General features: G+C 40.8%; 1 protein-coding gene across 1 annotated transcript; it reads left to right on the plus strand.

Moving 5' to 3' along the window:
* The first annotated feature begins 2,270 nt into the window (after positions 1-2,270).
* Positions 2,271-25,467, plus strand: EIF3J (eukaryotic translation initiation factor 3 subunit J). Its single transcript, XM_004380704.2, has 8 exons — positions 2,271-2,395; positions 2,488-2,591; positions 10,267-10,321; positions 10,817-10,908; positions 19,769-19,883; positions 22,349-22,510; positions 23,979-24,052; positions 24,401-25,467. The coding sequence occupies exons 1-8, from the start codon at positions 2,362-2,364 to the stop codon at positions 24,530-24,532; spliced, it is 768 nt and encodes a 255-aa protein (XP_004380761.1). The 5' UTR covers positions 2,271-2,361; the 3' UTR covers positions 24,533-25,467.
* The last annotated feature ends 69 nt before the right edge of the window (positions 25,468-25,536 follow it).

Here is a 25,536-nt window from a genome sequence, read left to right on the forward strand (position 1 = left end):
AGCAATAAGGTTAATGAGAGGGGGAGTGGCATGTGATGAGGTTGGCAAGAAGTAGGAGCCACGCTATTCAGGGCCTTGTAGGCCACGGTAAAAAGCTGAATTTTACTCTACAAGCAACAAGAAGTCACTAAAGGGATTTCAGTTGTGTGTGTGTGTGTATGTGTGATGATCTGATTTACATTTTTAAACAAGCAAACTGGCTGGCGTGTAGCAAATGGATCGTGGAGGGGGAAGAATGCAAGAAGGCAGGCCAGTTGGGAGGTTATTGTACATACAGAGATAGCTTGGATTAAGGCAGTGGCAACAGAGACTGGGGGGGCAGGGAATGAATGGATTCAAGGTTAGTATTGTATAGAACCACAGGACTTGGTGATAGACTGAATTTAGGGAGTAAGAGGAGGAAATCAAGGATAGCTCCTAGGTTTTTTACTTGAGTAACTAGATGGTGTCACCACCACTCACTGTCTTTTCCCTCCTCTTCTAGATCCAGTCTCTAAGACCTGTTGACTCTAACCCCTAAATATTTCTGAGGTGGGTTTCTCCCTCTCTGACATGGCCTTAATTCAGGCTTGTGTTCTTCTCATTTCATTAATTCATAAACTATTTACTATGTATTAGGCACTGTTCCAAATGCTGGCGATACAGTTGTGAATGAAACATACTTTGCCCTCAGGGCATTTATAGTCCAGCTTTTCCCTGCCTCCTTCCAATCCATCTTTATAAATTAATGCCTGTAGATCACTGCTTCTCACATTCTAATGTGCCAAAGAATCATCTTCTGATCTTGTTGAAGGGCAGAGTCTGATTCAACAGGTGTGGGTGGGGCCCGAAATCCTGCATTTCTAGCAAGCTTCCCAGGTGTTGTCTCTGCTGCTGATCTGTGAACACGCTTTGATAATAGTATCAGGGCTGTAGGCTGTCTCTAGAAAAACCATCTATATAAAATGTATTATTTGTCGACTTTCTCTAAAAGGATAACAAGAAACCCAGAATAAGGTTGCCACTGGGAAGGAGAACAGAGTGGCTACTCATTGCACGTATATATTTTTATAAAAAAACTTGAATGTTGTAATCAAGTAAGTGTATTAAGTCTTTGAAAATAAAGCCAGTTAATAAAACAAAAACAAAATATCCAAACTGCTCGCCTCTTACACAACCCTACGGAGAAGCTCCGTGCCCCAAGGGACAGAGTGCAGTTGCTAAGCTTACCTTAAGCGCCTGTATGATGTTTACGTTTCAGCCTTATCTCCGACTCTGCCACACTCAACTGATCCCTGTGGTCAGGGACAATATGCACGGTTCTCTACACTGAAAATGGACTTAAGCAAATTTCACTTGGTGTTTCAAACTCCAGCTTAGGCAGCGCCTACCTCTGGAAGATGTTTCTGCACCCTCCAGGCCCCGCCGTCCTTAATGTTACCTTTTAACGTTTAACCTCATAATGCTTCTTCTGCAGTCATCACACCGTGTCGAAATTTGTTTACATGCCTATCCTTGCTACTTGATTGCGTGCTCCTTGAGAAAGCCAGAGCTTATGTCTATCTAGCACAGAGTGAGGAGCTCCGAAATTTGTTCTGCGCAAGAAAGAATCGATGTACTGGCTTCAGGGGCTCAGGGGAAGGGCACATCCGCCAGGGTGGGGGCTCTCTTTCCTACTTTGTGACTAAGCCGGGCTGGCTCCCAGCACCCTGACTAGGAAGAATGCCCGGAGCCCGGCCTCTGCGCTCGCTCCTTGCCCGGCGCCCCACGCACGCCGGCTTCCCGCCTCCAGCGCGGGTCCAGGAGGCTCGCTGACCACCTCCCACAGACGGGCGTGGCGTTCAGAGCTGTCTCCTGGCCGCGGCGTGCAGAGGCTGCCAGCGGCCACCGGCGAAATCAAAGGGACCAGAAAGAGGGCCGGGCCTACACGCGGAACGCTCGTGCTCGGGGCGGGACTGGGGATGGCAGGGGAGGACGGCGAGGACCGGCGGGGCCAAGGCTAGTTTCCCCGCACTTACGTTTTCTCCCCGGGGCCCAGGTTAGGGTACTGGTCTCCCGGCTGTTCCCTCTCTCCCCGCCCACCAGCCTCCAGAAACTCCAACTTATAAGGAACTGCCGGCCCGCCCTGCCCGGACCCTCCCGATCCCGCCCCCTCCAGCCGCGTTCAGCCCCGCCCACGGCGTTCCACGCTCCCGCCCGGCCGCCGCCCGCGTGCGTCGCCCCGCTGCCGCCAGAGGGGGCAATGCCTCGGCCTCGGCGCACAGTCAGCCACGGTCCCAGCCTGCCCCGCGCCGGCCAACGAGAGCAAATCCAGTGACTCACCTCCCTCCGCGCTAACTCCTCGCTTGCTTCCTTCTCACACACGCTCACACCCGGCGCGAGATGGCGGCAGCGGCGGGGGACTCCGATTCCTGGGGTGAGGAGAAGTTCCGAGGGCAGGTTCTGGGCCTGCGCCGGCGCTGGCTCCACGCCGAGGCAAGCACTAACGTGGCTCGCTCTCTTCCGTAGACGCGGACACGTTCTCCGTGGAGGACCCAGTGCGGAAGGTGGGGGGCGGTGGCACAGCCGGCGGGGACCGCTGGGAAGGCGAGGACGAGGACGAAGACGTCAAGGTGGGTACGGGCCGGGGCGCCGGGCCGCGTAGGAGGTGGGTTGGCGCTGTCGTGGGCGGGGTTGCCGGCCGACGGGCGGGCGGGCGGACTCGGCCCAGGGGCGCAGCCCGGGCCTGCGGGCCGTGAGTCCCGGCGCGGGCGTAGGGCTCGACGGTGCCGTCTTCTCCTCTGCTTGCCGACCCTATGGGCCGGATACGGGCGGCGTGGCCTCCCAGACTCCCTCGAGGAGACGCGGCGGCCTCGGCCCTTCTTTGAGGGTCCGTGTTCCGACCTGGATCCCACTCGCCCACTGGCTGCGGGAGGTGACAGCAGTTCCCGGCCTGCCCACGTGCAAACTTCGCTGTCTCTAGGCTCTCGGGGTTCGCGGGGATGAAGCTGGAAAGTTGACGACTGAGCCCTATGGCTGATCCCATTTGGAAAGTCTTACTGCCAGCCTGCGTTTTCGAGATCAGGCCCGTTTGTAGCAGAGTTTGTTGGATCGGTTAGATGAGTGAGATATTGTGTTTTGATTTATTTTTTTTTTTCCTTTTCACACGAGACAAGTAGAAACAGTGAAGTAAGTTTTAGCTCTCCCTCCTCCCACCCCCGTGGTAAAAAGGATGAACTGAGCACTGAGATACCCAGCAGCTAGTAGTCAGAAACCTAGTTCGTCCACACAACGACCTGAATAATGGAGAGTTGACAGAGTCAGTTATATATTATTCCTCACACAAGGACGATGCTTAAGGATGAAATAGTGAAGATTTGGCAGTTGGGGTAGACAATTTTTCCCCTACACCTTGTAGATCAGAACCATATTCACATACGTCGTTTGCTTTTCAAAACTCCCCCGGGCTCATAGGCCTTTAGATGACATTCTGACTTTTGTTTTTTCAGGTAGCTATGAAAGTCTCAAGTCCAGAATGTTAGGACCCTCAAATCCTTATTAACAAGGTTCTCAAAATCTTGTTATATTTTTGCAGATTAAAAGTATTGTATGAGATGGAAGAATGGTGTTTCAGGTTTTGATTAATTTAGTGAATGTTTTATGTTCCTGACTTCTGCCCTTCAGCATATCCTGAGAACCTTATAGATATGTCTGTTTGGATTGGAAGTTTTGAGTTAGATAATCACTATGAACTTAATAGCGCTCTTGTTTGGATTTTTCCCCTTTGTCCTGAGTCTGATGAGGTGGAATGCCCTGAACAGCTTGAGGTTCAGGGGAGATGTGAGCTTTGCACACACTGGAGTTAATAAATGAGTAGTACTGTTTACTGCCTGAAGATGCTTAGATGCTTCGTTTACATGTTGTCTAGGTAAGGGGGATAGATGGTGTTATCAGCCTCCTTGCAAGATATTAGTTATCTCTCTACATTGTGGAGCCCTGGTGGTGCAGTGGTTAAGAGCTCAGGCTGCCAACAAAAAGGTTAGCAGTTCGAATCTACCAGCTGCTCCTTGGAAACCCTGTGGGGCAGATTTTCCGTTTTGAACCTTGGCTTTGAGTTCAGATTTGTCCTTTTCAGTTTTCCATGCATACTGCGTGTGTCAGTTTAGATATCTGTTATGAAAATTGGGTTTAAGTTAGCAAATGAGAAGAAAAGATTAGAAAGTTAGGAAATAAGTCCCAGAAAATGAAGTTTGAATACAGTAGTCTGAACTGATACAGTATCATGAAGTAACCTGCCTGGAGTTATAGAATCTAACTGGTGTTGATCCTGATCAGTATAACTCTGATCTCTTGGAACTAGTTTTGGAGATTCACAAGTTGTAAGGACCCCTGGCGGCACAGTGGTTAAGTGGAACTGAAAGGCCGGTGGTTCGAACCTACCAGCTGCTCCCTGGGAGAAAGATGTGGCAGTCTGCTCCTGTAAAGATTATAGCCTTGGAAGCCCTGTGGGGCGGTTGTGGTTCTTCCCTGGCCCATAGGGTTGCTATGAGTAGGAATGGAAGTGATAGCAACAGGTTAAGGGACCATAAAGGTCATTTTGTCCAGATCCTTTTTTTTTAGTTTCCCAGTGTAGAAGTTGTCATTACAGTAGCTACCTCAAAGGGTTATTTTTCAGATTATATGAGATAATATGTTAGACACTAAGCAGAGTTGCGTGGCACATGGTACGTTGTCAGTACCTGTTAATTCTCTCTCACTTAATGGAAAATATGCTTAGGCTGTTGAAATCTAGCATTTGGGCTTTATTTTGTAGTATATTGTTTGTGATTTCCTAAGCCCGGAGGAGTCCTTTCTGCATTGCCTGTTTACTGTGAATTTTATGTTTTAAATGAAATGTCCATAGGTATCAAGGAAGTTTTTGCTTGTTCAGCACTTACTGATCTAGAGTTGAATTTTGTTGTCTTAGGTGGTGGTGAGTAACACCAAATTTCTGAATTCTAATATCTTAAAACAATCTTTGTATGGAGACACATTAAAGAAAAACAAAAACCTGTTGCTGTGGGGTTGATTCTGACTCATAGCGAACCCTGTAGGTTAGAGTGGAACTGCCCCATAGAATTTCCAAGGCTGTAATCTTTATGGAGCCCTGGTAGCGCAGTGGTTAAGAGTTTAGCTACTAATCAGAAGGTCAGCAGTTTGAATCTACTAGCTGATCCTTGGAAACCCTATAGCGACAGTTCTTTGTTGTATAGGGTTGTTATGAGTCGGAATTGATTCTCTGGCAACGGTTTTAATCTTTACGGAAGCAGACAGCCACATCTTTCTTGGAGCACTGGTAGGTTGGAACTGCTGACCTTTTGGTTAGCAGCTGAGTTCTTAAACACTGCGCCACCAGGGCTCCTTAAGGAGACACATACAAGGCTTAATTTTCATTTAATTGAATAATTACAGTCCTTAAATGATACAATATATAAATTTTTTAAAAATGTCTTTAAAAACAAGGTATGTAGAAACAGTGTAAATTCAGTTTATGTTAGCATCTAGGGCTTAATCTTTAAGAATATAGGCTTAACATTGTTTATAACATTCTAAGAAAAGGAAAGCCGAGGTCTTTGTCATGGTAGTTTACTTCAGTAGTTTGCTACTTTAAGTAGATATTATAGCATTTTGCTGCCATCGACTTTTCCAAAAGCTATGTGACAGTGGCAGGAATGGACTTAGGTGAAACTGTAGAACTGTTGATATTTGTGGGGCAAGTATTATGATTCTTCTCAGTTGAAAAGGTGAGAACTAGGGAGCATATCTTCCCACACACTGGCTTGCTTTACCTTTGTTGCTGTCCTAGTGTTAGACAGAGACATCGGGAGGGATTGTTTGCTTGGCGTACATCTCTGGGCTGGCCTGATGTGGAGGCTGTTGACTGAGATGTCAGGTGAGTACCTGCTGACCCACAGCAGCAGAGGCAGTACAGCTTTTAGTCCCAGTATTTCAGTAAAACAGAACTTAGAAGTTAGATTTTGTCACAGGGTGTAGAGTTTGTTTTGAGGAGACTTCTCTTGGCTGTGTTCAACCATTTCAGGCATTTGCTTCTGTAACTGTATTATAGAATTTCCTAAAGAGAGAGACCAGAAAACTGACTTAGTTGAAAACTGCCTGCCTCATTCTAGTGTCTCACCCTTCTGTTAGGATCCTATCCCAATTAGTAGTTTAAGTCTACCAGAGTAAGCACATTTTTCAGGGATTGGAAACAGCACTTCTGAAGAGAAAAGGTGAGCATTTTGCCAGGAAATGGGTTTCTTAAAGAAAGTGTGTGTGTGTGTGTGTGTGTGTGTGTGTGTGTGTGTGTGTATGTGTAACATTTTATTATGAAAAATTCCAGTCATACAGAAAAGTTTAATAAACCCATGGCCAATCTTATTTCCTCTGTGTCCCCACTTGGCTTCTCTTTCCTTCCAACTAGGTTATTTTGAAGAAAATCTCAATCATATAATTTCCATACCCTGACAGTTTTTATAAACTATCAAGTTTTGAGTTAGGAAGCATATTTGTTATTGAAAAATATTTATCTTATTTTTCATGCTGGGTCACTGAAAATGAATAAACCATTTGTTTAGTGTTCAGTGTCTTGAGCTTGATCTTGTTCAGCCAGGAATTTAAAATAGAATTGATTGAGAACAATTTCAATTATGAGACAGGCATCGAGTGCATGGAACTCAGCTGAGTGCTGAGCCTTAATAAACCCCCCCAAAAGCCAACCCGTTGCCATTGAGTCGATTCTGACTCTCAGTGACCCTATAGGACATAGTAGAACTGCCCCACAGAGTTTCCAGGGAGCAGCTGGTGGATTTGAACTGCCAACCTTTTGGCTAACAGCCATAGCTCTTAACCGCTGTGCCACGAGGGCTCCACAATAGGATGTTAAAAACTTAATGAATTGAATTAAATGAAGTAGAACTTAACTAAGGCAGGTATGTTGGTTTCCAGAGGCTAACATAGTTCTGAGATGACAGAAGCGCATTTGAACTTCTTTTAAAAGCTAAGTCTATCCTTGCTAGGAGCTCATTGCAGAGTTCTGAGACCTCTCAGAGCAGGTCTGCCCAGCTTACAGAACATCAGTAAAAGGCTCTTCTGCCAAGAGGTTAAGCTAAACCAAGCTGCTTGAAAAAAAGGGAGGGACGAGGAAGGCGTTTGTTAGTTAATGGGCTATTGCTGTGGGGCAGAAGAGTTCTACTGCTCTTTTGACGCTACTTCTATTTAATGATCTATAAATATACCTTGCTTAAATTAGAAAGCATTTTCAGCCCTAAATGTGTTCTCTCATTGCATGTGACATTCTATAGCTGTATATTATAAAAACAACAGAGCCTGCCAACTAATGGCTGCATTCTTTTAGAAAGAAAAAGAAAACAGGGTTTTTAAATTTCCTGTTTTGTTTCTAATACTATTCAAGTTCAGTCGGAAAGCACGTTTTAAACTTGAAAAGCAGCCATCTTTTAGAGAAAGAGCTCAAATGATGATGGATGTGTTATTTACAGGGCAAGAGTTAAATAAGCAAGTAGTTTACAAACAGTTTCTATTCTAACAAAGCTAGCTGTTATAGAAGAGCAACCTGGGTGATTCTTTTGGAAATACGTTAGATATTATATATAGTTGGAAGATTTATTGGCTACCAAAAATAATTAAGTAAGGGACTTAAATTGGATGTTGATAGGTAGTCTCTTGAACCAAACAGCCATTTAGGGCTCTTTGAAGTGAGTCTTTTTGAAGAGACCCACAGTCCTGATTTTAAGTGTTAATTTTAGATGTTTTTCTAGGAATCCTTTCTGCATTTTGTCTGAACTTATTGCTAACATATCCAGGGTCCCAGAGTTTACAGAAAATTTGGGAGATTTTTCTGAACCAGTGTGACAATCTACCTTACACTTACTTTTTGAATACCAAAGTATAAAATCAGCTCTCTAGTTCTTTTTTGCTGTGGTGCATTCATTTAAGCTCTTCAGCAAACTAGCAAGGTAATACAGACATTTCATCTCTAATTTCTAACTTTAGTATCTTAGATGTCCAAATAATGATTAGTTGGTTTGCTTTAAATCTCTTAAAATGGGAACTGTGGATTAAATTGCCAAGGTAAGGTGATTATAAAATGCAGTGTTGACTTTTATACAAAGCTCCTCCCAGCCTTCTTGGAGAATTGGCTGCAGCTCTGCTGCACAGCCTTAATCAGGTTGTTGAACTTGTAATTTCTTTGGCGGACTTACAGGGTTTTATTAAGAATCAATGCTTGATTAGTTTATATACCTAGATATTCAGATTTATGATTTGTCTTGTTGTAAAACCAGAAGCTTGGTGTCATAATTGTGGCACATTCGTCAGCCTCTGTGTGTTCATCAGCGCCTCCTGGTTTGCACATGCCATCCTGTGGCTTAGCTTCAAATAATGTGTCATAGTGTGCCTGGTGGTTGCTGAGACAGTTGTCAGGCTGCCTATAGATTAAAGCCCTGGGCTTTATCTATCCCTAATAGACTTCAACCTTCCAAATTCTGTGGAGTTTTAAAATTTTTTTGGTTGATAATTGGTTTATTTTTAGCTCAGGAGGTGCTCAGTGACTGAGTTATGCATAGGTATAGATCTGAAGAACATTACTCACCTCAGAGTGCTCTGCCCCAGTCAGGGAGTAGATTCCAGGAAGATTTTAATTGGCTCTTGACTGCTCTTTAATACTGGACTTAAATATTATGTAGATTAAATTTATTATCCAGTGTTGTGTGGGATGCTTTTACACTTGGGAAAGTAAGAAGTACAAAGTCCATTCGGCTTTTGATTTAAAACAACTGAATCATTTTAAGAGAAACTGTTAGTTTTGGCTTGTTTGTCTTGTGTTTTAGTTGTTAATGGAGAAGCTTTTTTATGGAGTTAGACTAATCAGTATAAAAGTTCATATGGAAAATAAACATGCAGGAGTGGCCAGGGAAACACTGGAAACCCAGAACACCTGCAGGGTGGGGGTGGAGGGACTAGGCCTAGCAGACATTAAAACATACTGCATATACAAGCCTTTGTTATTAAAACAATATGGAACTGGTCTATGAATAGACAAATAGACCGATGGGATAGAATAGAAGGCCCAGAAACAGACCAAGTGCATAGGGAAATTTAGCATGTGGTAAATTATGGGGCAGAGATGGGCTTTTTAATAAATGGTGCTGTGACAACTGGGTAGCCACTTGGAAAAAAATAAAATTAGATCCATATTTGACACCATACGCAAGACAAAACTCCAAATGGACCAGGGATCTAAATGAAAAAAATAAAAATAATGAAACCATGCAAGTTCTTAAAGAAAACATGGGTGAATTCCTTAGTGTAAGAAAAGACTTCTGTCTCAAAATCTAGATGCAATAAAAGAAAAGATTGATAAATCTTCATAAATTTGGTGGGGGGGGGTGCATGGCACTTCATGGAAGATACTAGGGCATTTCCATTAACAGAAGAATAAGGTAAGGATGTCCATGATATCTGCTGCTATTCAACATTGTACTAGAGGTATTAACCAGTGCCATTAGATAAGAAAAAAATCAATTGTGGAGGCATTAGAATTGGTAAAGAAGAAATTTGCAGATGATTTGATAGTGTATCAGGAAAAACCAGAGAATCAGTGATAAAACTAATATGGTAAATGAATTTAGTAAGATAGCAGGATATAAAATTAACATACAAGAATGAATAGAGTTCATATACACAAATAATAACTAGTTAGAAGACCTCGTAGTAGGAAAACAATTTATCTACAATAGCCACACAGAAGAGTAAATAAACAGACAAAAAACACTAAACCTGTTGCCATTGAGTCAAGTCGATTCTGACTGATGGCGACCCTACAGGACAGAGCAGAACCGATCCATAGGGTTTCCAAGGAGTGGCTGGTGGATTCCAACTGCCAACCTTCTGGTTAGCCCCCAGGCTCTTAACTGCTGTACCACCAGGGCTCCAGAATAGTTTTAGAGATATAGAAGAGTAAATACTTAGGAATAAACCTAATGAGAAATGTACAGAACCTGTAAGAGGGAAACTTTAAAACACTCCTGAAAGACACAAAAGTAGATTTGCACAAATGGAAAGACAGTCCCTGTTCTTGGCTAGGATGGCTCATCATAAAGATGTCAGCTTTCCCTACATTAGTTTATAGATTCAATGCAATCTTAATAAAAATACCAGGAAGTTTGTTTTTATGGAGTTTGACGATTTGGTAATAAAGTTCATACGGAAAAGCAAACATGCGAGATTATTAACGGAGGTCCTTTTCTTTAGGATAACTGGGATGATGATGATGACGAGAAAAAAGAGGAACCTGAGGAAAAGCCAGGTGAGCCACTGGGGCTCCTCCATTTTTGGTGTTCTGTCTTGGTGAGCATCTGCTGCATGTGTCAAGACAAATGACAGAATGCTTACAAAGTGAAAATTTTGGTATTTTAGAAACCAAGCGTCTTTCCTTTCCCACTTTATTCTCTCCCCCTGCGTCTGTTCTCTGTTCCCTCAGACATAATTAGGTGGTTTTTCTGTTTGATGCTGCTTTTCTCTGAGTGCTGGGTATAGGAGGGAGTGTGGCATCATAGTTAAATGACCTAAGTCCTACCTAAAGAACTGGAGCAATATGAAGGGAGATATTTGGCTTTTAGGGATCAGATTAGAGAAGAAAAAGGAAGAGTACCAGAACTTTCCCATTTTTACTTGCCAGGAAATCACCATATAGAATTGGAACTGGGGAGAGGTTTGATCGCTTGAAGTATATCATGTCTGTCTCATCCATAAACTGGAAGATTTGCATAATAACTACGATTAAAACATTTTTTACTTCTAGAAGTAAAAGTTTCAGAAAAGAAAAAAATAGCAGAGAAGATCAAAGAGAAAGAACGGCAACAAAAGAAAAGGCAAGAAGAAATTAAGAAGAGGGTAAGTAATATTTGGATTCCCTGGGTTGTGCAGTTAATGTGCTCAGCTGCTAACTGAAAGGTTGGAGGTTTGAGTTCACCCAGAAGCTCCTCAGAAGAAAGGCCTGGCATCCTACTTCTGGGGAAAAAAATCAGCCATTGAAAACCCTGTGAGTAGAGTCCTACTCTGACACATGGGGTCGCCATGAGTTGGGGCCAACTTGACAGCTGGTTCTCAAGTAGTGGTCATTTTTTAAAATACAGAGTCTACACATCCGTAGCAGTGCAGTATCTAACAGGCAGCAAATAGTACAATTTGAAGGGCTCTGTGAAGACTGTAAATGGACATCATCAGACAGGCGAATCCCAAAACAAACTTTTTTGCATAAATAGAACCCAGAAGCTTTGTGTATTAGAATGCATTTCAAATTTTCACTAAACGATCGGGAATACAGGCAGTCCCCAGATTATGAACAAGTTCTATTCCTAAATCTGTCTTTAAGTTGAATTTGTATGTAAGTCTGAACAGTTATGTATGGTTCTTATCTAATGTCAATTAGTCAGCTGTTTGTCTTTATATATAGTGTACCTTTCTATACATAAAAAACATTAAATATTTCCAGATACACTGAAACATCTTTAACATAATAATAATGTTTTGATGTGCGTCACAAAGTCATGCCTGTTGTTATGAACCATTGTATGTACCTCAAATTTTTAATAGGCTTATGGGGATTGGTTTGTCACTGCAGAGCCCTGGTGGCACAGTGGTTAAGAGCTCCGCTGGCTGCTAACCAAAAGGTAGCATTCGAATTCATCAGCCACTCCTTGGTAACCCTATGGGGCAGTTCTAGTGCGTCCTATAGAGTCGCTGTGAGTCAGAATCGACTCGATGGCAATGAGTTTGGTTTGGAATGAGTTCGTAACTACGGGTTGTATGTAAATCAGAGGTTCGTAACCCGGGGACTGCCTGTAGTCATGATTGATTTTTGTCTGTATTGAGTGAAATACAAAGTGTCCATTTTTCTGTGTGTACTGTATAAGTGTTTTTGTTCTTTGATTATGTGGAGCAGGGTCAGGATTATTGTATTTGTTTTTTGAATAGAAAATACGTTTATGTGGATCAAAAATTAAAACAATATTAAGCACTGCTAACCCTTATTCATCCTGTTTCTCCTCCTCCACCCCACAAGTAAGTACTGTTTTTCTGTGGCTCCAAGGTGTCTTTATGCAGAATACAGCTGTATATTCTTTCCTCACCTTTGTTACACACAGTTTCCCTCTTGCTTTTAAATTTAACATACTGTGGCGACCTTTCCTTACTAGGTCATAGAGAGATTTTTTGTTCTTTTCTTGATTTTTTATTAAGAAAATGTTCAAACATAACGTTGAGAAAGTAGCATAATGAATAATCATATACATGTCACCTAAATTTAACAAATTTTGCCATATTTGCTTTATCTTTTTTTTTTTTTTGCTAAAATATAGTCGAGTAAATAACAAGCATAATGTCATTTTACCTCTGAATATTTCAGTGTACATCTCTAAAAAAGGAAGGGTATTTCTCATGTGATTAAAATAGCATTATCACACTTAATATTATGAGTAATTTTTTAAACATCCAATATTGAGTTTATATGCATTTTTCTAGTAGTCCCAAAATGCCTCTTACATTTGGTTGGTTGAACAAGGACCATGCAGTGCATTTGGTTGTTAATGTATCCTAAGTGTCCTAGAGTGTCTGTCTCTCTGTCTCTTTCTCTCTTTTCTAACTGACATTGACTTGTTGAAGAGACCAGGTTACTTGTCTGGTAGAACATCCCACCTTCTGGATTTGTCTCATTGCTTCTTCATGGTTGCCATTTCCTGTAATGTCAGAAATCTAACCTTTCGGAATCTAAAAGATTCAGGTTAATAAACACTTTTGGCCAGAATATTTTAAGAGGTAATGCTTTGTACTTCATATTGAATCACATAGGAGTTATGTAATGTCTGTCCTATTAATAGTGATGCTAAAATTGATTACTGGGTTAAGGTGTAGTGACAGCCTGATCCTTCTATTATAAAATTACATTCTTTCCCCAAGTAGTCCAGTTTCATGTCAACTTTTCACCCATTAGTGTTTGTATCATTGATGATCATTGCCTAATTATTTCATTAGGGATTGCAAAATGGTAATTTTAACTACCAGTTTTCAGAATAACTTCAAGCAGTGAAAAATGAGGGATTTTTAAAATTTTCTCTTTTTTGAGTAAATTTATGCACTTGGGGGTTTTTATAAATTCACTGTGTTTTACTCAGATATAGTGATTTTTTTCTGATGTTCAGATTGTCACAACTTTGGCCAGTAGGAGTCCCTGTAAGCTGGTCCTACATCCATCCTTTCCACAGGACCCATTAGTCTTTGTTTCTGGCAGAATAATAAGTGCCAGGCTCACCATACTCACCATGCTCACCCATGCTCACCCATGCTCACCCATGCTCACCCATGCTCACCCATGCTCACCCATGCTCACCCATGCTCACCCATGCTCACCCATGCTCACCCATGCTCACCCATGCTCACCCATGCTCACCCATGCTCACCCATGCTCACCCATGCTCACCTCGCTCACCTCCGCCCTAGGCCTAGAATTGGCTGTTTCTTCAATGTTCCTTTTAGTGGAAAATAGCACTTAGAGACCAAATCTAGGTGCTTGGAGTGCTCAGTATTATTGGGGTGGCCTTTCCTTCTAGAACCCTTTTCATAGACAAACCTAGGAAATATACAAATTTACACACACACACACACACACACACACACACACACACACACACATACATACATATATATAATCATTTTGCTGATATTTGTTCATACCAGTTCATATTGATACTTCTGTTGTATAGTTAACAATACAGGGTTTAACTTTTTTTCTTTTATATTGAAAATCTTGGTTTCTAATAATGTTAACTTAATTGTTTATTTGCTTTTTTCTATGATATCAATATTGCCACCAACAATGTAAAGTATCTGAATGAAGTTTAGGATTTCTTTGCAGTTCTTCTGCCATCCCCCATAATCATATTATTGGGAACATCCAAAATGGAATATTTGTTAAGTCAAAGGCAACATTGGGTACAGGTTTAAAAATACAAGCTTTTCTCTCAGTAATTATGCATAAGATCCCAAAACATCACTTAAAAATTTAGAATTGTAATAAGGCCATTAAATAAAGGAATATAAATTCATTCATTCATCAGTAGCAAGAATGATCAACCTTGGAATGATGGATTGGTTACTTACTGGATCAAAGTCATAGTGACATTAATAAAGAATGTTTGCCTTGAGCATGGTGCTCTTTTAAAGAATGACTTAGATGCGATCAGTTTGACAGCAGTAAGCCTGAAGCACAGCTGAAAACTTTAAGGGGCAGAGAGTAAGTCAGCAGTGGTGAAATAATATGGGTAGAGATAGTGAGAATGGCGATACAATGCGAAGTGTAAAAACTGTTGAACCGGTGTATGTTTTGTTAGATATATTTTCACACGCACAAAAAAATTAAGTCCAACACAAGGAAAACATCGTTTACTTTGTCAGTGTATTTGAGGTCATGAGCAATTGTAAGGAATAGTACAGAAATAGATAGATGAACTAAACTAAATAGTGTCTTTCTCTTTCCTACAGGGGCTCAATTCTTTTTCCAGTCACCTCTACAGTTTCAGGTTAAAAACAATGCGTGGAGGAAAATGAAAATTTAGAAATAAAATTTTCTGTGGTAGGGATATATAGAAGAAGCCCTAGTGGCACAGTGGTTAAAGTGCTCGGCTGCTAACTGAAAGGCCAGCAGTTCAAACCCACCAGCCGCTCCGCAGGAGAAAGATGTGACAGTCTGTTTCCATAGGGATTTACAACCTTGGAAACCCTGTGGGGTAGTTCTCCTTGGTCCTTTTGGGTCACTATGAGTCGGAATCGACTCGATGACAATGAGTTTGGTTTGGGTTTTGGATATATAGAGTGTCATTTTGATGACGTCCTCTCTTCCCCCCATATTCCTGCAAGTAAGCTTGTATGTTTGGGTGAGATAAATGATACTGTCTTCAGTGGGGAGTAATGGGGAAGGACGAGGAATGCTAGGATACCAGGGGATTATATGCCACTGTACAGGCATACCTCGGAGCTATTGCCAGTTCGGTTCCAGACCACCACAGTAAAGCGAATATTGCAATAAAGCAAGTCATGTGAATTTTTTGGTTTTGCAGGGCATATAGAAGTTAAGTTTATACTATACTGTAGTCTGTTAAGTGTGCGATAGCTTTATGTCTAAGAAAAAAATGTACATACCTTAATTAAAAAATGCTTTATTGCTAAAAAATGCTAACCATCATCTGAGCCTTAAACAGGTTGTAATCTTTTTTGCTGGTGGAGGGTCTTACTTCGGTATTGATGGCTGCTGACTGATCAGGGTATTGGTTGCTAAGGCTTCGGGTGGCTGTGGCAATTTTTTAAAATAAGACAACAATGAATTTTGCCCATCGATTAACTCCTTTCATGAAGGATTTCTCTGTAGCATGTAATGCTATTTGATAACATTTTACCTACAGTAGAACTTCTTTCAGAATTGGAGTCAGTCCTCTCAAACCCTGCCACTAAGTTTATGTAATAGTCTAAATCTTTTGTTGTCATTTTAACAGTGTTCACAGCATCTTCACCAGGAGTACATTCTGTCTCAAGAAACTATTCTCTTTGCTCATCCGTAAGAAGCAACTCCTCATCTGTTATGGTTTTATCATGAGATTGCAGCAATTCAGTCTCATCTTCAAGCTCCACTTCTAATTGTAGTTCTCTTGCTATTTCCAGCATATCTGCAGTTACTTCCTCCAGTGAAGTCTTGAACCCCTCAAAGTCACCCATGAGGGTTGGAATTAACTTCTTCCAAATGCCTGTTAATGTTGATATTTTGACCCCCTCTCATGAATCACGGATGTTCTTATGACATCTAGAACGGGGAACGGTGAATCCTTTCCAAAAGGTTTTCAATTCACTTTGCCCAGATCCATCAGAGGTTAGAGGAATCACTATCAGTGGCAGTTATAACCTTACAAAATGTATTTCTTAAATAATAAGACTTAAAAGTCGAAACTCCTCCGTGATCCATGGGCTGCAGAATGGATGTTGTGTTAGCAGGTACGAAAACAACATTGATCTCTTTGTACATCTCCATCAGAGCTCTTGGCTGACAGGGTGCATTGTCAGTGAGCAGTAGTATTTTGAAAGGAATCTTTTTTTCTGATGGTAGGTCTCAACAGTGGCCTTAAAATACTTAGTAAACCGTGTGGTAAACATGTGCTGTCATTTCAGACTTTGTTGTGTCATCCACAGAGCACAGGCAGAGCAGACTTAGCATAATTCTTAAGAACCCTAGGATTTTTGGAATGTAAATGAGCAATGGCTTCAACTTAAAGTCAAGCTGTCCTTGAAGCTTTGAAGCCAGGCGTTGACTTCTCTCTGGCTGTGAAAGTCCTAGACAGCACTGTCTTCCAGTATAAGGCCGTTTCGTCTGCGTTGAAAATCTGTTGTTTAGTGTAGCCACCTTCATCAATTATCTTAGCCAGATCTTCTGGATAACTTGCTGCAGCTTCTACATCAGCACTTGCTGCTTCATCTTGCACTTTTATTGAGACAGCTTCTTTCCTTAAACCTCGTGAACCAACCTCTGCTAGAATTGAAGAGAGTTAGGTCTTGCTCTGGATTAGGCTTTGGCTTAAAGGAATGTTGTGGCTGGTTTGATCTTCTGTCCAGGCTACTAAAACTTTCTCTGTATCAGCAATAAGGCTGTTTCACTTTCTTATCATTTGTGTGTTCACTGGAGTAGCGCTTTCAGTTTCCTTCAGGAGCTTTCCCTTTGCAGTCACAGCTTTGCTAACTGTTTGGCACAAGAGGCCTAGCTTTCGGCCTATCTCGTTTCTAGCTTTGGATTTAAAGTGAGAGACATGTGACTCTTCCTTTCACTTGAACACTTAAAGAGGCCGTTGTAGGGTTATTAATTGGCCTAATTTCAGTATTGCCGTGTCTCAAGGAATAAGGATGCTCAAGGAGAGGGAGAGAGATGGGGGAATGGCTGGTCAGTAGAGCAGTCAGAACATAACAACATTTATCAATTAAGTTTGGCGCCCCAAAACAATTACAGTAGTAATATCAAAATCACGAATCACAGATCACCAGCATAACAGTTATAATAATAATGAAAAAGTTTGAAATATTGCAAGAATTACCAAAATGTGACATAGAGACACGAAGTGAGCACATCCTGTTGGAAAAATGGTACCAATAGACTTGCTCAACTCAGAGTTGCCACATACCTTCAGTTTATAAAAAAACAACTATCTGTGAAGTGCAGTAAAGCGAAGTACAGTAAAACAAGGTATGCTTGTATTTCTTTTTGGGCTTAGAGTGTATCCTACTGTCTTAGTTATCTAGTGCCGTTATAACAGAAATACCACAAGTGAATGGCTTTAACAAACAGAAGTTTATTCTCTCAGTCTGGTAGGCTAGAAGTCCAGATTCAGGGCATCAGCTCCAGGGGAAGGCTTTCTCTGTCAGCTCTGCAGGAAGGTCCTTGTCATCAGTCTTCCCCTGGACTAGGAGCTTCTCTGCACAGGAACCCCAGGTCCAAAGGACGCACTCTATTCTCGGCACTGCTTTCTTGGTGGTATGAGGTCCCATGTCTCTCTGCTTGCTTCTCTCTTTTCTGTCTCAAAAGAGATTGGCTTAAAACACAATCTAATCTTGTAGATTGAGTTTACATAACTGCTGTTAATCCCATCTCATCAACATCATAGAGGTAGGATTTACAACACATAGGGAAATCACATCAGGTGACAAAATGGTGGGCAATCACACAATACTGGGAATGATGACCTAGCCAAGTTGACAGGTAGTTTTGGGGGACACAGTTCAATCCATGATACCTACTAAGAATTTGTAATCATGTCCTGGGATCTGAAGTCACTTGAATTGTTTCCCTGTGTCGTTATGTCTAATTTGATAGACATTTTAGAGTCATTTGTTTCAGTTTTAGGAATTTTTTTTAAGTTTTTATTTAACTTTATTTTTTGAACACAAAAAATGTTCAGAAATCAAAACTATGCAAAAATGGTATACTCAGAGACTTCTCCACCCTGACCCGTCACCCCTGTGAAAAAACATTTTTATTAGTTTCTGGCTTATCTTTCCTTATTCTTTTTCTTGTAGCTGCATAATATTCCATTGTCTTAGATGTACCACAGTTTACCAGTCCCTGTTAGTGGACAGTTGGATTTTTTTCCCAAATCCTTTACTTGATGATTCTTCAGTGAATAACCATGTATGTGTGTCATTTCTAAATTTCCTGATGTGGAATTTCTGGGTCAAAGGGAAATCACATCTGTAGTCTTTGACAAATGTCCCTAAATTGCCCTCCATATAGGGTTGTATTAATTTGTATTTGCTAAATGCTTTTTAATAATTTGCACTTATATATACCTACATGTATGTTTCCACGGTCAGAACAAGCAGTAGAATCTTATAACTTAGTCTAAGGACTGGTATTGATTGGCAGTTTCTTAGTCATTGAGGTTAGAAATGTATTTTGTTATATCTTATTTTTCCCAATGAAGAAACTTTAATTTGAGCATACTTAATTTGAGTTTATCATAGGCCAAGCATTGAGTTACAGTATTTTTGGTTTTGATGCAGGAATAAATAATGACATTCAGGACTACTAAGAGCATTACGTCAAGAAATTCACCTTTTTTTCCTAGAAAGTATTCTTGGATTTTCTGACTTGTCGTAACCACCATTCTTTCTCACTCATGTCTTCTCCATCAGAAATAAAATGTCATCTGTTTCAGAAGTTGCTTTCTGAATCAAAATCTTCAAACTACATGGGCACGAATAACCAAGGGCACAAATGCCCTTCACGCTTTTCCCAGTAAAGTTCACTGAGGATTTTTTTTCCCTCATAATAAAAGTAATCTGTACTTGTTGCATAACATTATTTTACAGTGTATAAAAAGGATGTACACTAAATTGTTATGTGGCTTTATCTCAGAAGAGGGGGACTGGGAAATAAGTGGTAACTTCCATTGTTGTGTATTTTAAAATTGTTAACAAAAATTTGTTACTTTTAATAATACATTTGTTAGTACTATGGTGCTGATATTACAGCACAGTATAATATGATGAAGATAGATACATGAAAAAGACATATGTCTGCATGGTATTTGGTCATGTGGATGTGGCATAATTTATTTAACCACTGTGGACATTTAGGTTGTCTTTAATTTATTTGAAATTATACCTAATATTCCAGTTGACATCTTTGTTCAAAACTATTTGTGTGCATCTTTGGTTTCTTCAGACAGATGTCTAAAAGTGGAATTATTGGGTTAAAGCATGTAAAAACATTTTTAGACTTCATACCAGGTTCTCTTGAAAGGTTCCAATTTATGGACTTATCAGCGGTATATGAGAGTACCGTTTTTACCTAGCCGAAAATCACAATTCTGTATTTAAAAAAAAAAAAAAAAAAGCTATGGAAATAAACCCAGTCTTCCTGGGTTCAGATCTCAGCTCTGCTACGTTCCCAGTGGTATCACCTTCTGTTCCCTCGGGCAGGTTACTTAACCTCTTTGTGCCTCAGTTTCTTACTTGTAAAATGGGGATAAGAGCTGTATCTACCTCATTAGTTCTTATGAGGCTTGTATCTGAGTTAATGGACCTAAATTCTTTAAAAGATGGCCTGAAATGCAGTAATTGCTTTAGTGTTTGCTATTATTTATATGTGCCTATTAAAAAATTCATACAGTACAAAAATGCCCCGTAATTGCAGCCCTTTTAAAATACTGTCTGTCTCTTTTAGTTAGAAGAAACGGAAGAACCTAAAGTGCTAACACCAGAAGAACAATTAGCAGATAAACTGCGACTGAAGAAATTACAGGAAGAGTCAGACCTCGAATTAGCAAAGGAAACTTTTGGTAAGATGGGGATGTGACTTCAGTACAGTGTTGAACCGTTCCAGATGAAAACTCTGCAAGTCTTACTGGCTAGGAAGATTCAGAAAACATCTTTTTTGAAGAAATATGATACTAATTTAGATATTAGAAAGCAATTTTTCTTTTTTTAATGGTTTTAAATATATCTGTATATATAACTCATTTGCCAGTTTAGCATTTTCCAGGTGCACGGTTTAGAGGTATCAGTACCAGTCATATTGGACAACCATCACCCAAGATCATTGCCAGATATCCCATGACTGTGAACAGGAGCTCAGTGCTAGAAAGCAGTCTTTAATCTCTTTGTATATTATTTAAGATTTCACTACTTGAAAAGGTAAAGTGAGATACATGCTTAGATTTTTCAGTTATTGGTTTGGGTGTCACAAGATTATTAAGATAAAAAGTTATTGGACCCAAAAAAAGTATACTGCTGCCTTGAATATTTTTATCAGCTGGATGAAATGTGAGGTCTGGAGCTTAAAAATTTGCATATTGAACCACCTGTAAGGCTGTCTTGTTAAGTCTGAATAAGACTTGGACAACAGGATGCTGGCAAAGGCGAGGCCAAAACGGAACGCCTCGCCTTCTTGTGTTCACGGGCACTTCTTCCTGTGACCCCTTGGCCCTCACCATACCATCTTTAGGGGCTTCCATTTCTGTGCGCCATGCCTGCAGCTGTGATTAGTGAATGAGATAAAAGGATCCTGCAGGTAGGTAACAAGCTTAGAGTATCCCGGGGAAGGGCTGCATGGCACAAACGGTAGAGTAAGAGATGTGACCAGATATGTAAAGTTCACACTTCATTTAACCAAGTTTGTTGTTAGGTAAAGAAACATTTAAGTAACTGGGAAATTGAAATCCAAGGACTAGAACTAACCTGATTCCTCCCCCGCCTTCCCTAAAACGTATAGAGCAGGCTGACTGGTGGCCAGTCTGCTTTCTATGGGAAGGAAGTCTGACCTGAGCTCCCAGCGGGCCTCGAGCAGCTAGTCTTCTGGTTGCTGTGGGGGCTTCGGTGCGCTCGTGTAATTAAAGGGCACGCGACCAGCATCGTGTCTTCACAGGCTGGTAAAAGCTGCCCACGGGTTTGTTAAAGAAGGGTTTACGTGCATAAGGCCTGGAGGAGGCGACTGGTTACAGATGAAAAGGCAAAAGCAGTGTGCGTTCATACAGTCATTGTTTGGTTAATAGAATTTTAAAGCTGTGTCTCATACTAAAATACTGAATTAATAGAATTTTAAAGCTGTGTTTCTCATACTAAAATACTGAAATCAGTGATACTGTTATCAACTAATTTACTTGACTATTGACAGTAGCTTACTTATCTTTTAGACTAGAACCCTTTTAAGTCAGATTAATTTTGAGATTTAACACAGGGTTTGCCCTTACTTAGCTTCTGGAGTTAGCTGATGCTTCCACAGGATTCATCTTTGTTTCCTACGCTTTTTGCCACCTCTCCCTACTTCTCTCTGGGCTATGCGTGGACAAGCCTTTGATTCAGAGCACCCCTTTGGTGTCCTGAGCCCCTTCTTTTTTTTTTTTTTTTTTTATTGTGCTTTAGGTGAAAGTTTACAGGTAATTTTCATACAAAAATTTATACACATATTGTTACGTGACATTAGTTGCAATCCCTATAATGTGACAGCACACACCCCCTTTCCACCCCGGGTTTCCCATGTCCATCCAACCAGCTCCTGTCCCTTCCTGCCTTCTCATCCTGCCTCCAGGCAGGAACCACCCATTTGATCTCGTGTATCTGCTTGAACGAAAGCAGCACACTCTTCAGGAGTATTATTTTGTTTTACAGTCCAGTCTAATCTTTGTCTGAAGGGTGGGCCTCGGGAATGGTTTTAGTTTCGGGTTATCAGAGCATTTGGGGGCCATGGCTTCCAGGGTTCCTCCAGTTTCAGTCAGATGTGGGCCCCTTCTTAATGTTTTTAAATGCAGAAAATTACATAGGATTTTATAAAGGAAACCTGATATATTGAAACCACAAAAGATTAAAATAACAAATTTGTGATGCAGTAATTGTGGGCTTCTTAATGCATGAAGTAGTAAGGTCTAGGGGCAGGTCTAACAACTAATACAATTTGAAAGTAATGATGACTGTGGACACTGTTTTGCGATATCTGCAACAGCTATAACGTGATAGGAAAATATCTATGATCTCTATTGCTAAGTCAGGTTTTGCTGATACCACAGTGATTTGTTGCCTGTCATCAAAATGGAAGGAAATGCTGAATTAGAGGTTAGTGAAAATAAAGATACAAATTTGTTTTTCAACCAAATTCACAGGCCCCATGAATTCTGTCCAAGAACCCCAATGGATCCCAGTTAAGAGCCCCTGCTTGAGAATGAAATAACAAGTTCATTAAGACAGCTAATTGGTTTATAACCTTTTTATCTTAACTTCCTAACATTTTCCATGTTCTTTGGTCTCACAGGTGTTAATAGTACAGTTTATGGAATAGATGCTATGAACCCATCTTCAAGAGATGACTTCACAGAGTTTGGAAAGTTACTAAAAGATAAAATCACACAGTATGAAAAATCACTATATTATGCCAGCTTTTTGGAAGCCTTAGTTCGAGACGTGTGTATTTCATGTAAGTAACTCTTATCTCTGCGGTGGAGATATGGTGGATTTTGGTAAGGACACACCATATTCAGGAGGATGGAAGTTATCATGTGGCCTCAGGATTTGCTTTTCAGTAATTAACTTGGGAATGTTGTTCTGCAGATACACAGTCAGGTTGAGTTCTCCTGTGTTGTGTTTGAGGCTGCCGTGTTATGTTCTACAGCGGCTTCCCAGACATCTGGGCTTGTCAGCACAGCAGCTAAGAAAACACCAGCTGATTCTTTTTATCTAATTGTCCTTTTTAAAAAAATTATGGTTAAATTATATAACAAAAAGTTTGTCATTTGCCATTTTAACCATTTTTAAGTGTACAATTGTGACATTAATTATACTCAGCATGTTGTGCTACCATTGCTGCCATCCATTTCCAAACATTTTTGCCATCACCCCAGACAGAACCTCACTATTCTGACACCTTAACTCTCTATTTCCCACACCCTGCACTTTGGTCTCTCTGTTGTCTGGTCTGGGTATTTTGTGTAAGTGAGATTGTACAATATTGGTCCTCCTGTGTCTGACAAGAGGCTACAAGTATTGTTTTGGGGAACTGATTCTGGGTATATCGAATCTTAAAGCTGTGTGAGACTAGCTTGCCAGAGCTGGTGCCGTGCACGACCTCCGGGTCCCTGCATTTGAAATTAGGTTTTCTTAGAGAAATTATGCTAATTTCTTGGAGAAATGATCACTAAGTTGGGGTTCTGGATCCGACCAGTGATATTCCCGTGGTTGATTGTTTTGTTCTGCACGTGCGCTCTTTTCCCTGTTTTTGGAGCTGCCTTCTGACCAAAGCACCCGAACAGTTTTGGTAGCTAAAAACTGGTGTCTGGTTCCAGCTACACATTTTTATAAAGGTGTGAGGATGTGAGGTCCACTAAACAGGCCCTTCTTGGTAGGACACTGAGGCTTCTGAGATACCCACTGTTTTCATCATAGTTCCTGTGCTAGAGAACAGAGACACCAAGGGGGTTTTGTCTTCCTTGGGTTTACGAGTTGTTCCATGTTCGTTCAGCTGCTCCTCAGAGGCATGGAGGCTGTGCTGTGGAAGGGCATGGCTGTCTTCCTGCGTCTGTGGACACTGGGTGGGGTGGGGAGGGGGGTGGAAGTGTCTATGAAGACACTCTATACAGTTTTCCTTCTTTGTTGAGTGGATGGTGTCCTGGTGATTACATGGCATTTATAAGGTTAAATTTTTGTCACTGAGTTTGCCATTTTATTTAAAATAGTTCTGATTTGTGAGCCTAGCCATAGACTGTTTCTTTACTACCTTATGTTAAAAAGGATTAATTCATAGCCATTGCAAAGTTACTGAAGTTAATGATGGAAAAATTAGATTTCCCATACACTTTTAGAAAAATGTACATTTCCTTTTATGCCCCAAAATGCTTAAAAATTAAAGTTGAGTGGTATGTTCCCCCTTCTTTTTTTTTTTGTTTTAGTGGAAATTGATGACTTGAAAAAGATTACCAATTCATTGACTGTGCTGTGCAGTGAAAAACAGAAGCAAGAAAAGGTAACAGTAAGTTGTACAGGGAAATGTGTATTAGTTAGAATGGGGCAGAGGCTGGGGGAAATTTCACATTGAGAATGCATTTAGAGGCAATTATACTGTTAATTCTCAAAAAATATGGTAGGAGCCTGACCTAAGAAATTCAAAGTCAAGAAATTCACCAGCACCATGTAAGCTGGAGTATAACAGGTGTGTCACAGACGTGTGTGTGTCGCCTTAGGTTGGGGGTCTCCCTTAGAGAACTAGAGCTTTGCTGGGCCCAGAGGATGTGGTGTCTCCGTGAGGGTTGCTACATGAGTTAGAGGCCCGTAGTAGATGAAATCTGATGAGGTAACTCTGTTTCATCTTTAGCAAAGCAAAGCCAAAAAGAAGAAGAAAGGTGTGGTTCCTGGAGGGGGCTTAAAGGCTACCATGAAGGACGACCTGGCAGACTATGGTGGTTATGATGGAGGATACGTCCAGGACTATGAAGACTTCATGTGACAGAGTTTACCTTCTCCTGGTGTCGTCTTTCTGTTGCCCACAGTCCCTTCAACATGTAGCACAACTTCCTTTCCTTTCAGTTCTGCCAAATGCTACAATCAGAAGCGCAGTATCTTTCGTGCTGGTTATTTAACCCCTTGACTCTTAGGTGCTAATGTGCGAACGAGGGAACTTGGATCTTGCTGCCAAGGGGTTAAAATCGGGAACCTCAGTTGCTACTAAATCATAGTTTTAAAAAAAAAAATCGTAATGATGTCATTGTTGCTGTCTGATTCCATAGCAGCAGTCACTAAATTGGAAACAAGGTTGCAACGTGACAAAAAATTGTGTAGTATTTACCAGCACCATCCAGTAATACAGCCTTAACCATACCTCCTTGAACTACTTCATAACTTGTCAAGAAAAGCAGTTTGCAGCAAGGGCATGTGGTGTGCACCTAGTATTAAAATTGCTTTGTCTTAAAATTGAGCGTGAGGATATTAAAAAAATACGTTGTGAAGAAGACTGCGAAGATACTGTGGCTGAAAAGCCAATAGTTTGATACTTAAAAATTAAATGACCAAAACCCTCCAACTTTGAAACTGAAGAAGGCAAACCTCTCCATTATTGCATTTCAAGTTGAGTCTCTTGAGTGCAAAGACTGTCTAGTTTATATTTATCAGACTATTTCTGCTGACGGAGTGCTTCGGGTGGGGGAGGGAACTTCACCTGTTTAACTGCCTGGTCTAAATGTCCGAGCAACAAATTGCCTTTGTTCTCTAGGCTGCAGTGGAACAACTTTAACAGGGTTTTGGCATTTCCTTTCCTTTATAAAACATGCTTAGCAAACTGCACCAGTTAACTACAGTTTGGTAAATTGTTATGTTAACAATTATGACATCTGCAATGTTTTATAAAGCAACTAACTTAATAAAATCACTATTGTGAGGACTTAATTTTTTGTGTTACCTCCCAAGAGGTATTTTTGCAGAGTATAGAACAGCTCTTGGGACTAGAGCTTGTCT

The sequence above is a fragment of the Trichechus manatus genome, unplaced genomic scaffold (genome assembly GCF_000243295.1).
Source record: "Trichechus manatus latirostris isolate Lorelei unplaced genomic scaffold, TriManLat1.0 scaffold00076, whole genome shotgun sequence".
NCBI lineage: Eukaryota > Metazoa > Chordata > Mammalia > Sirenia > Trichechidae > Trichechus > Trichechus manatus.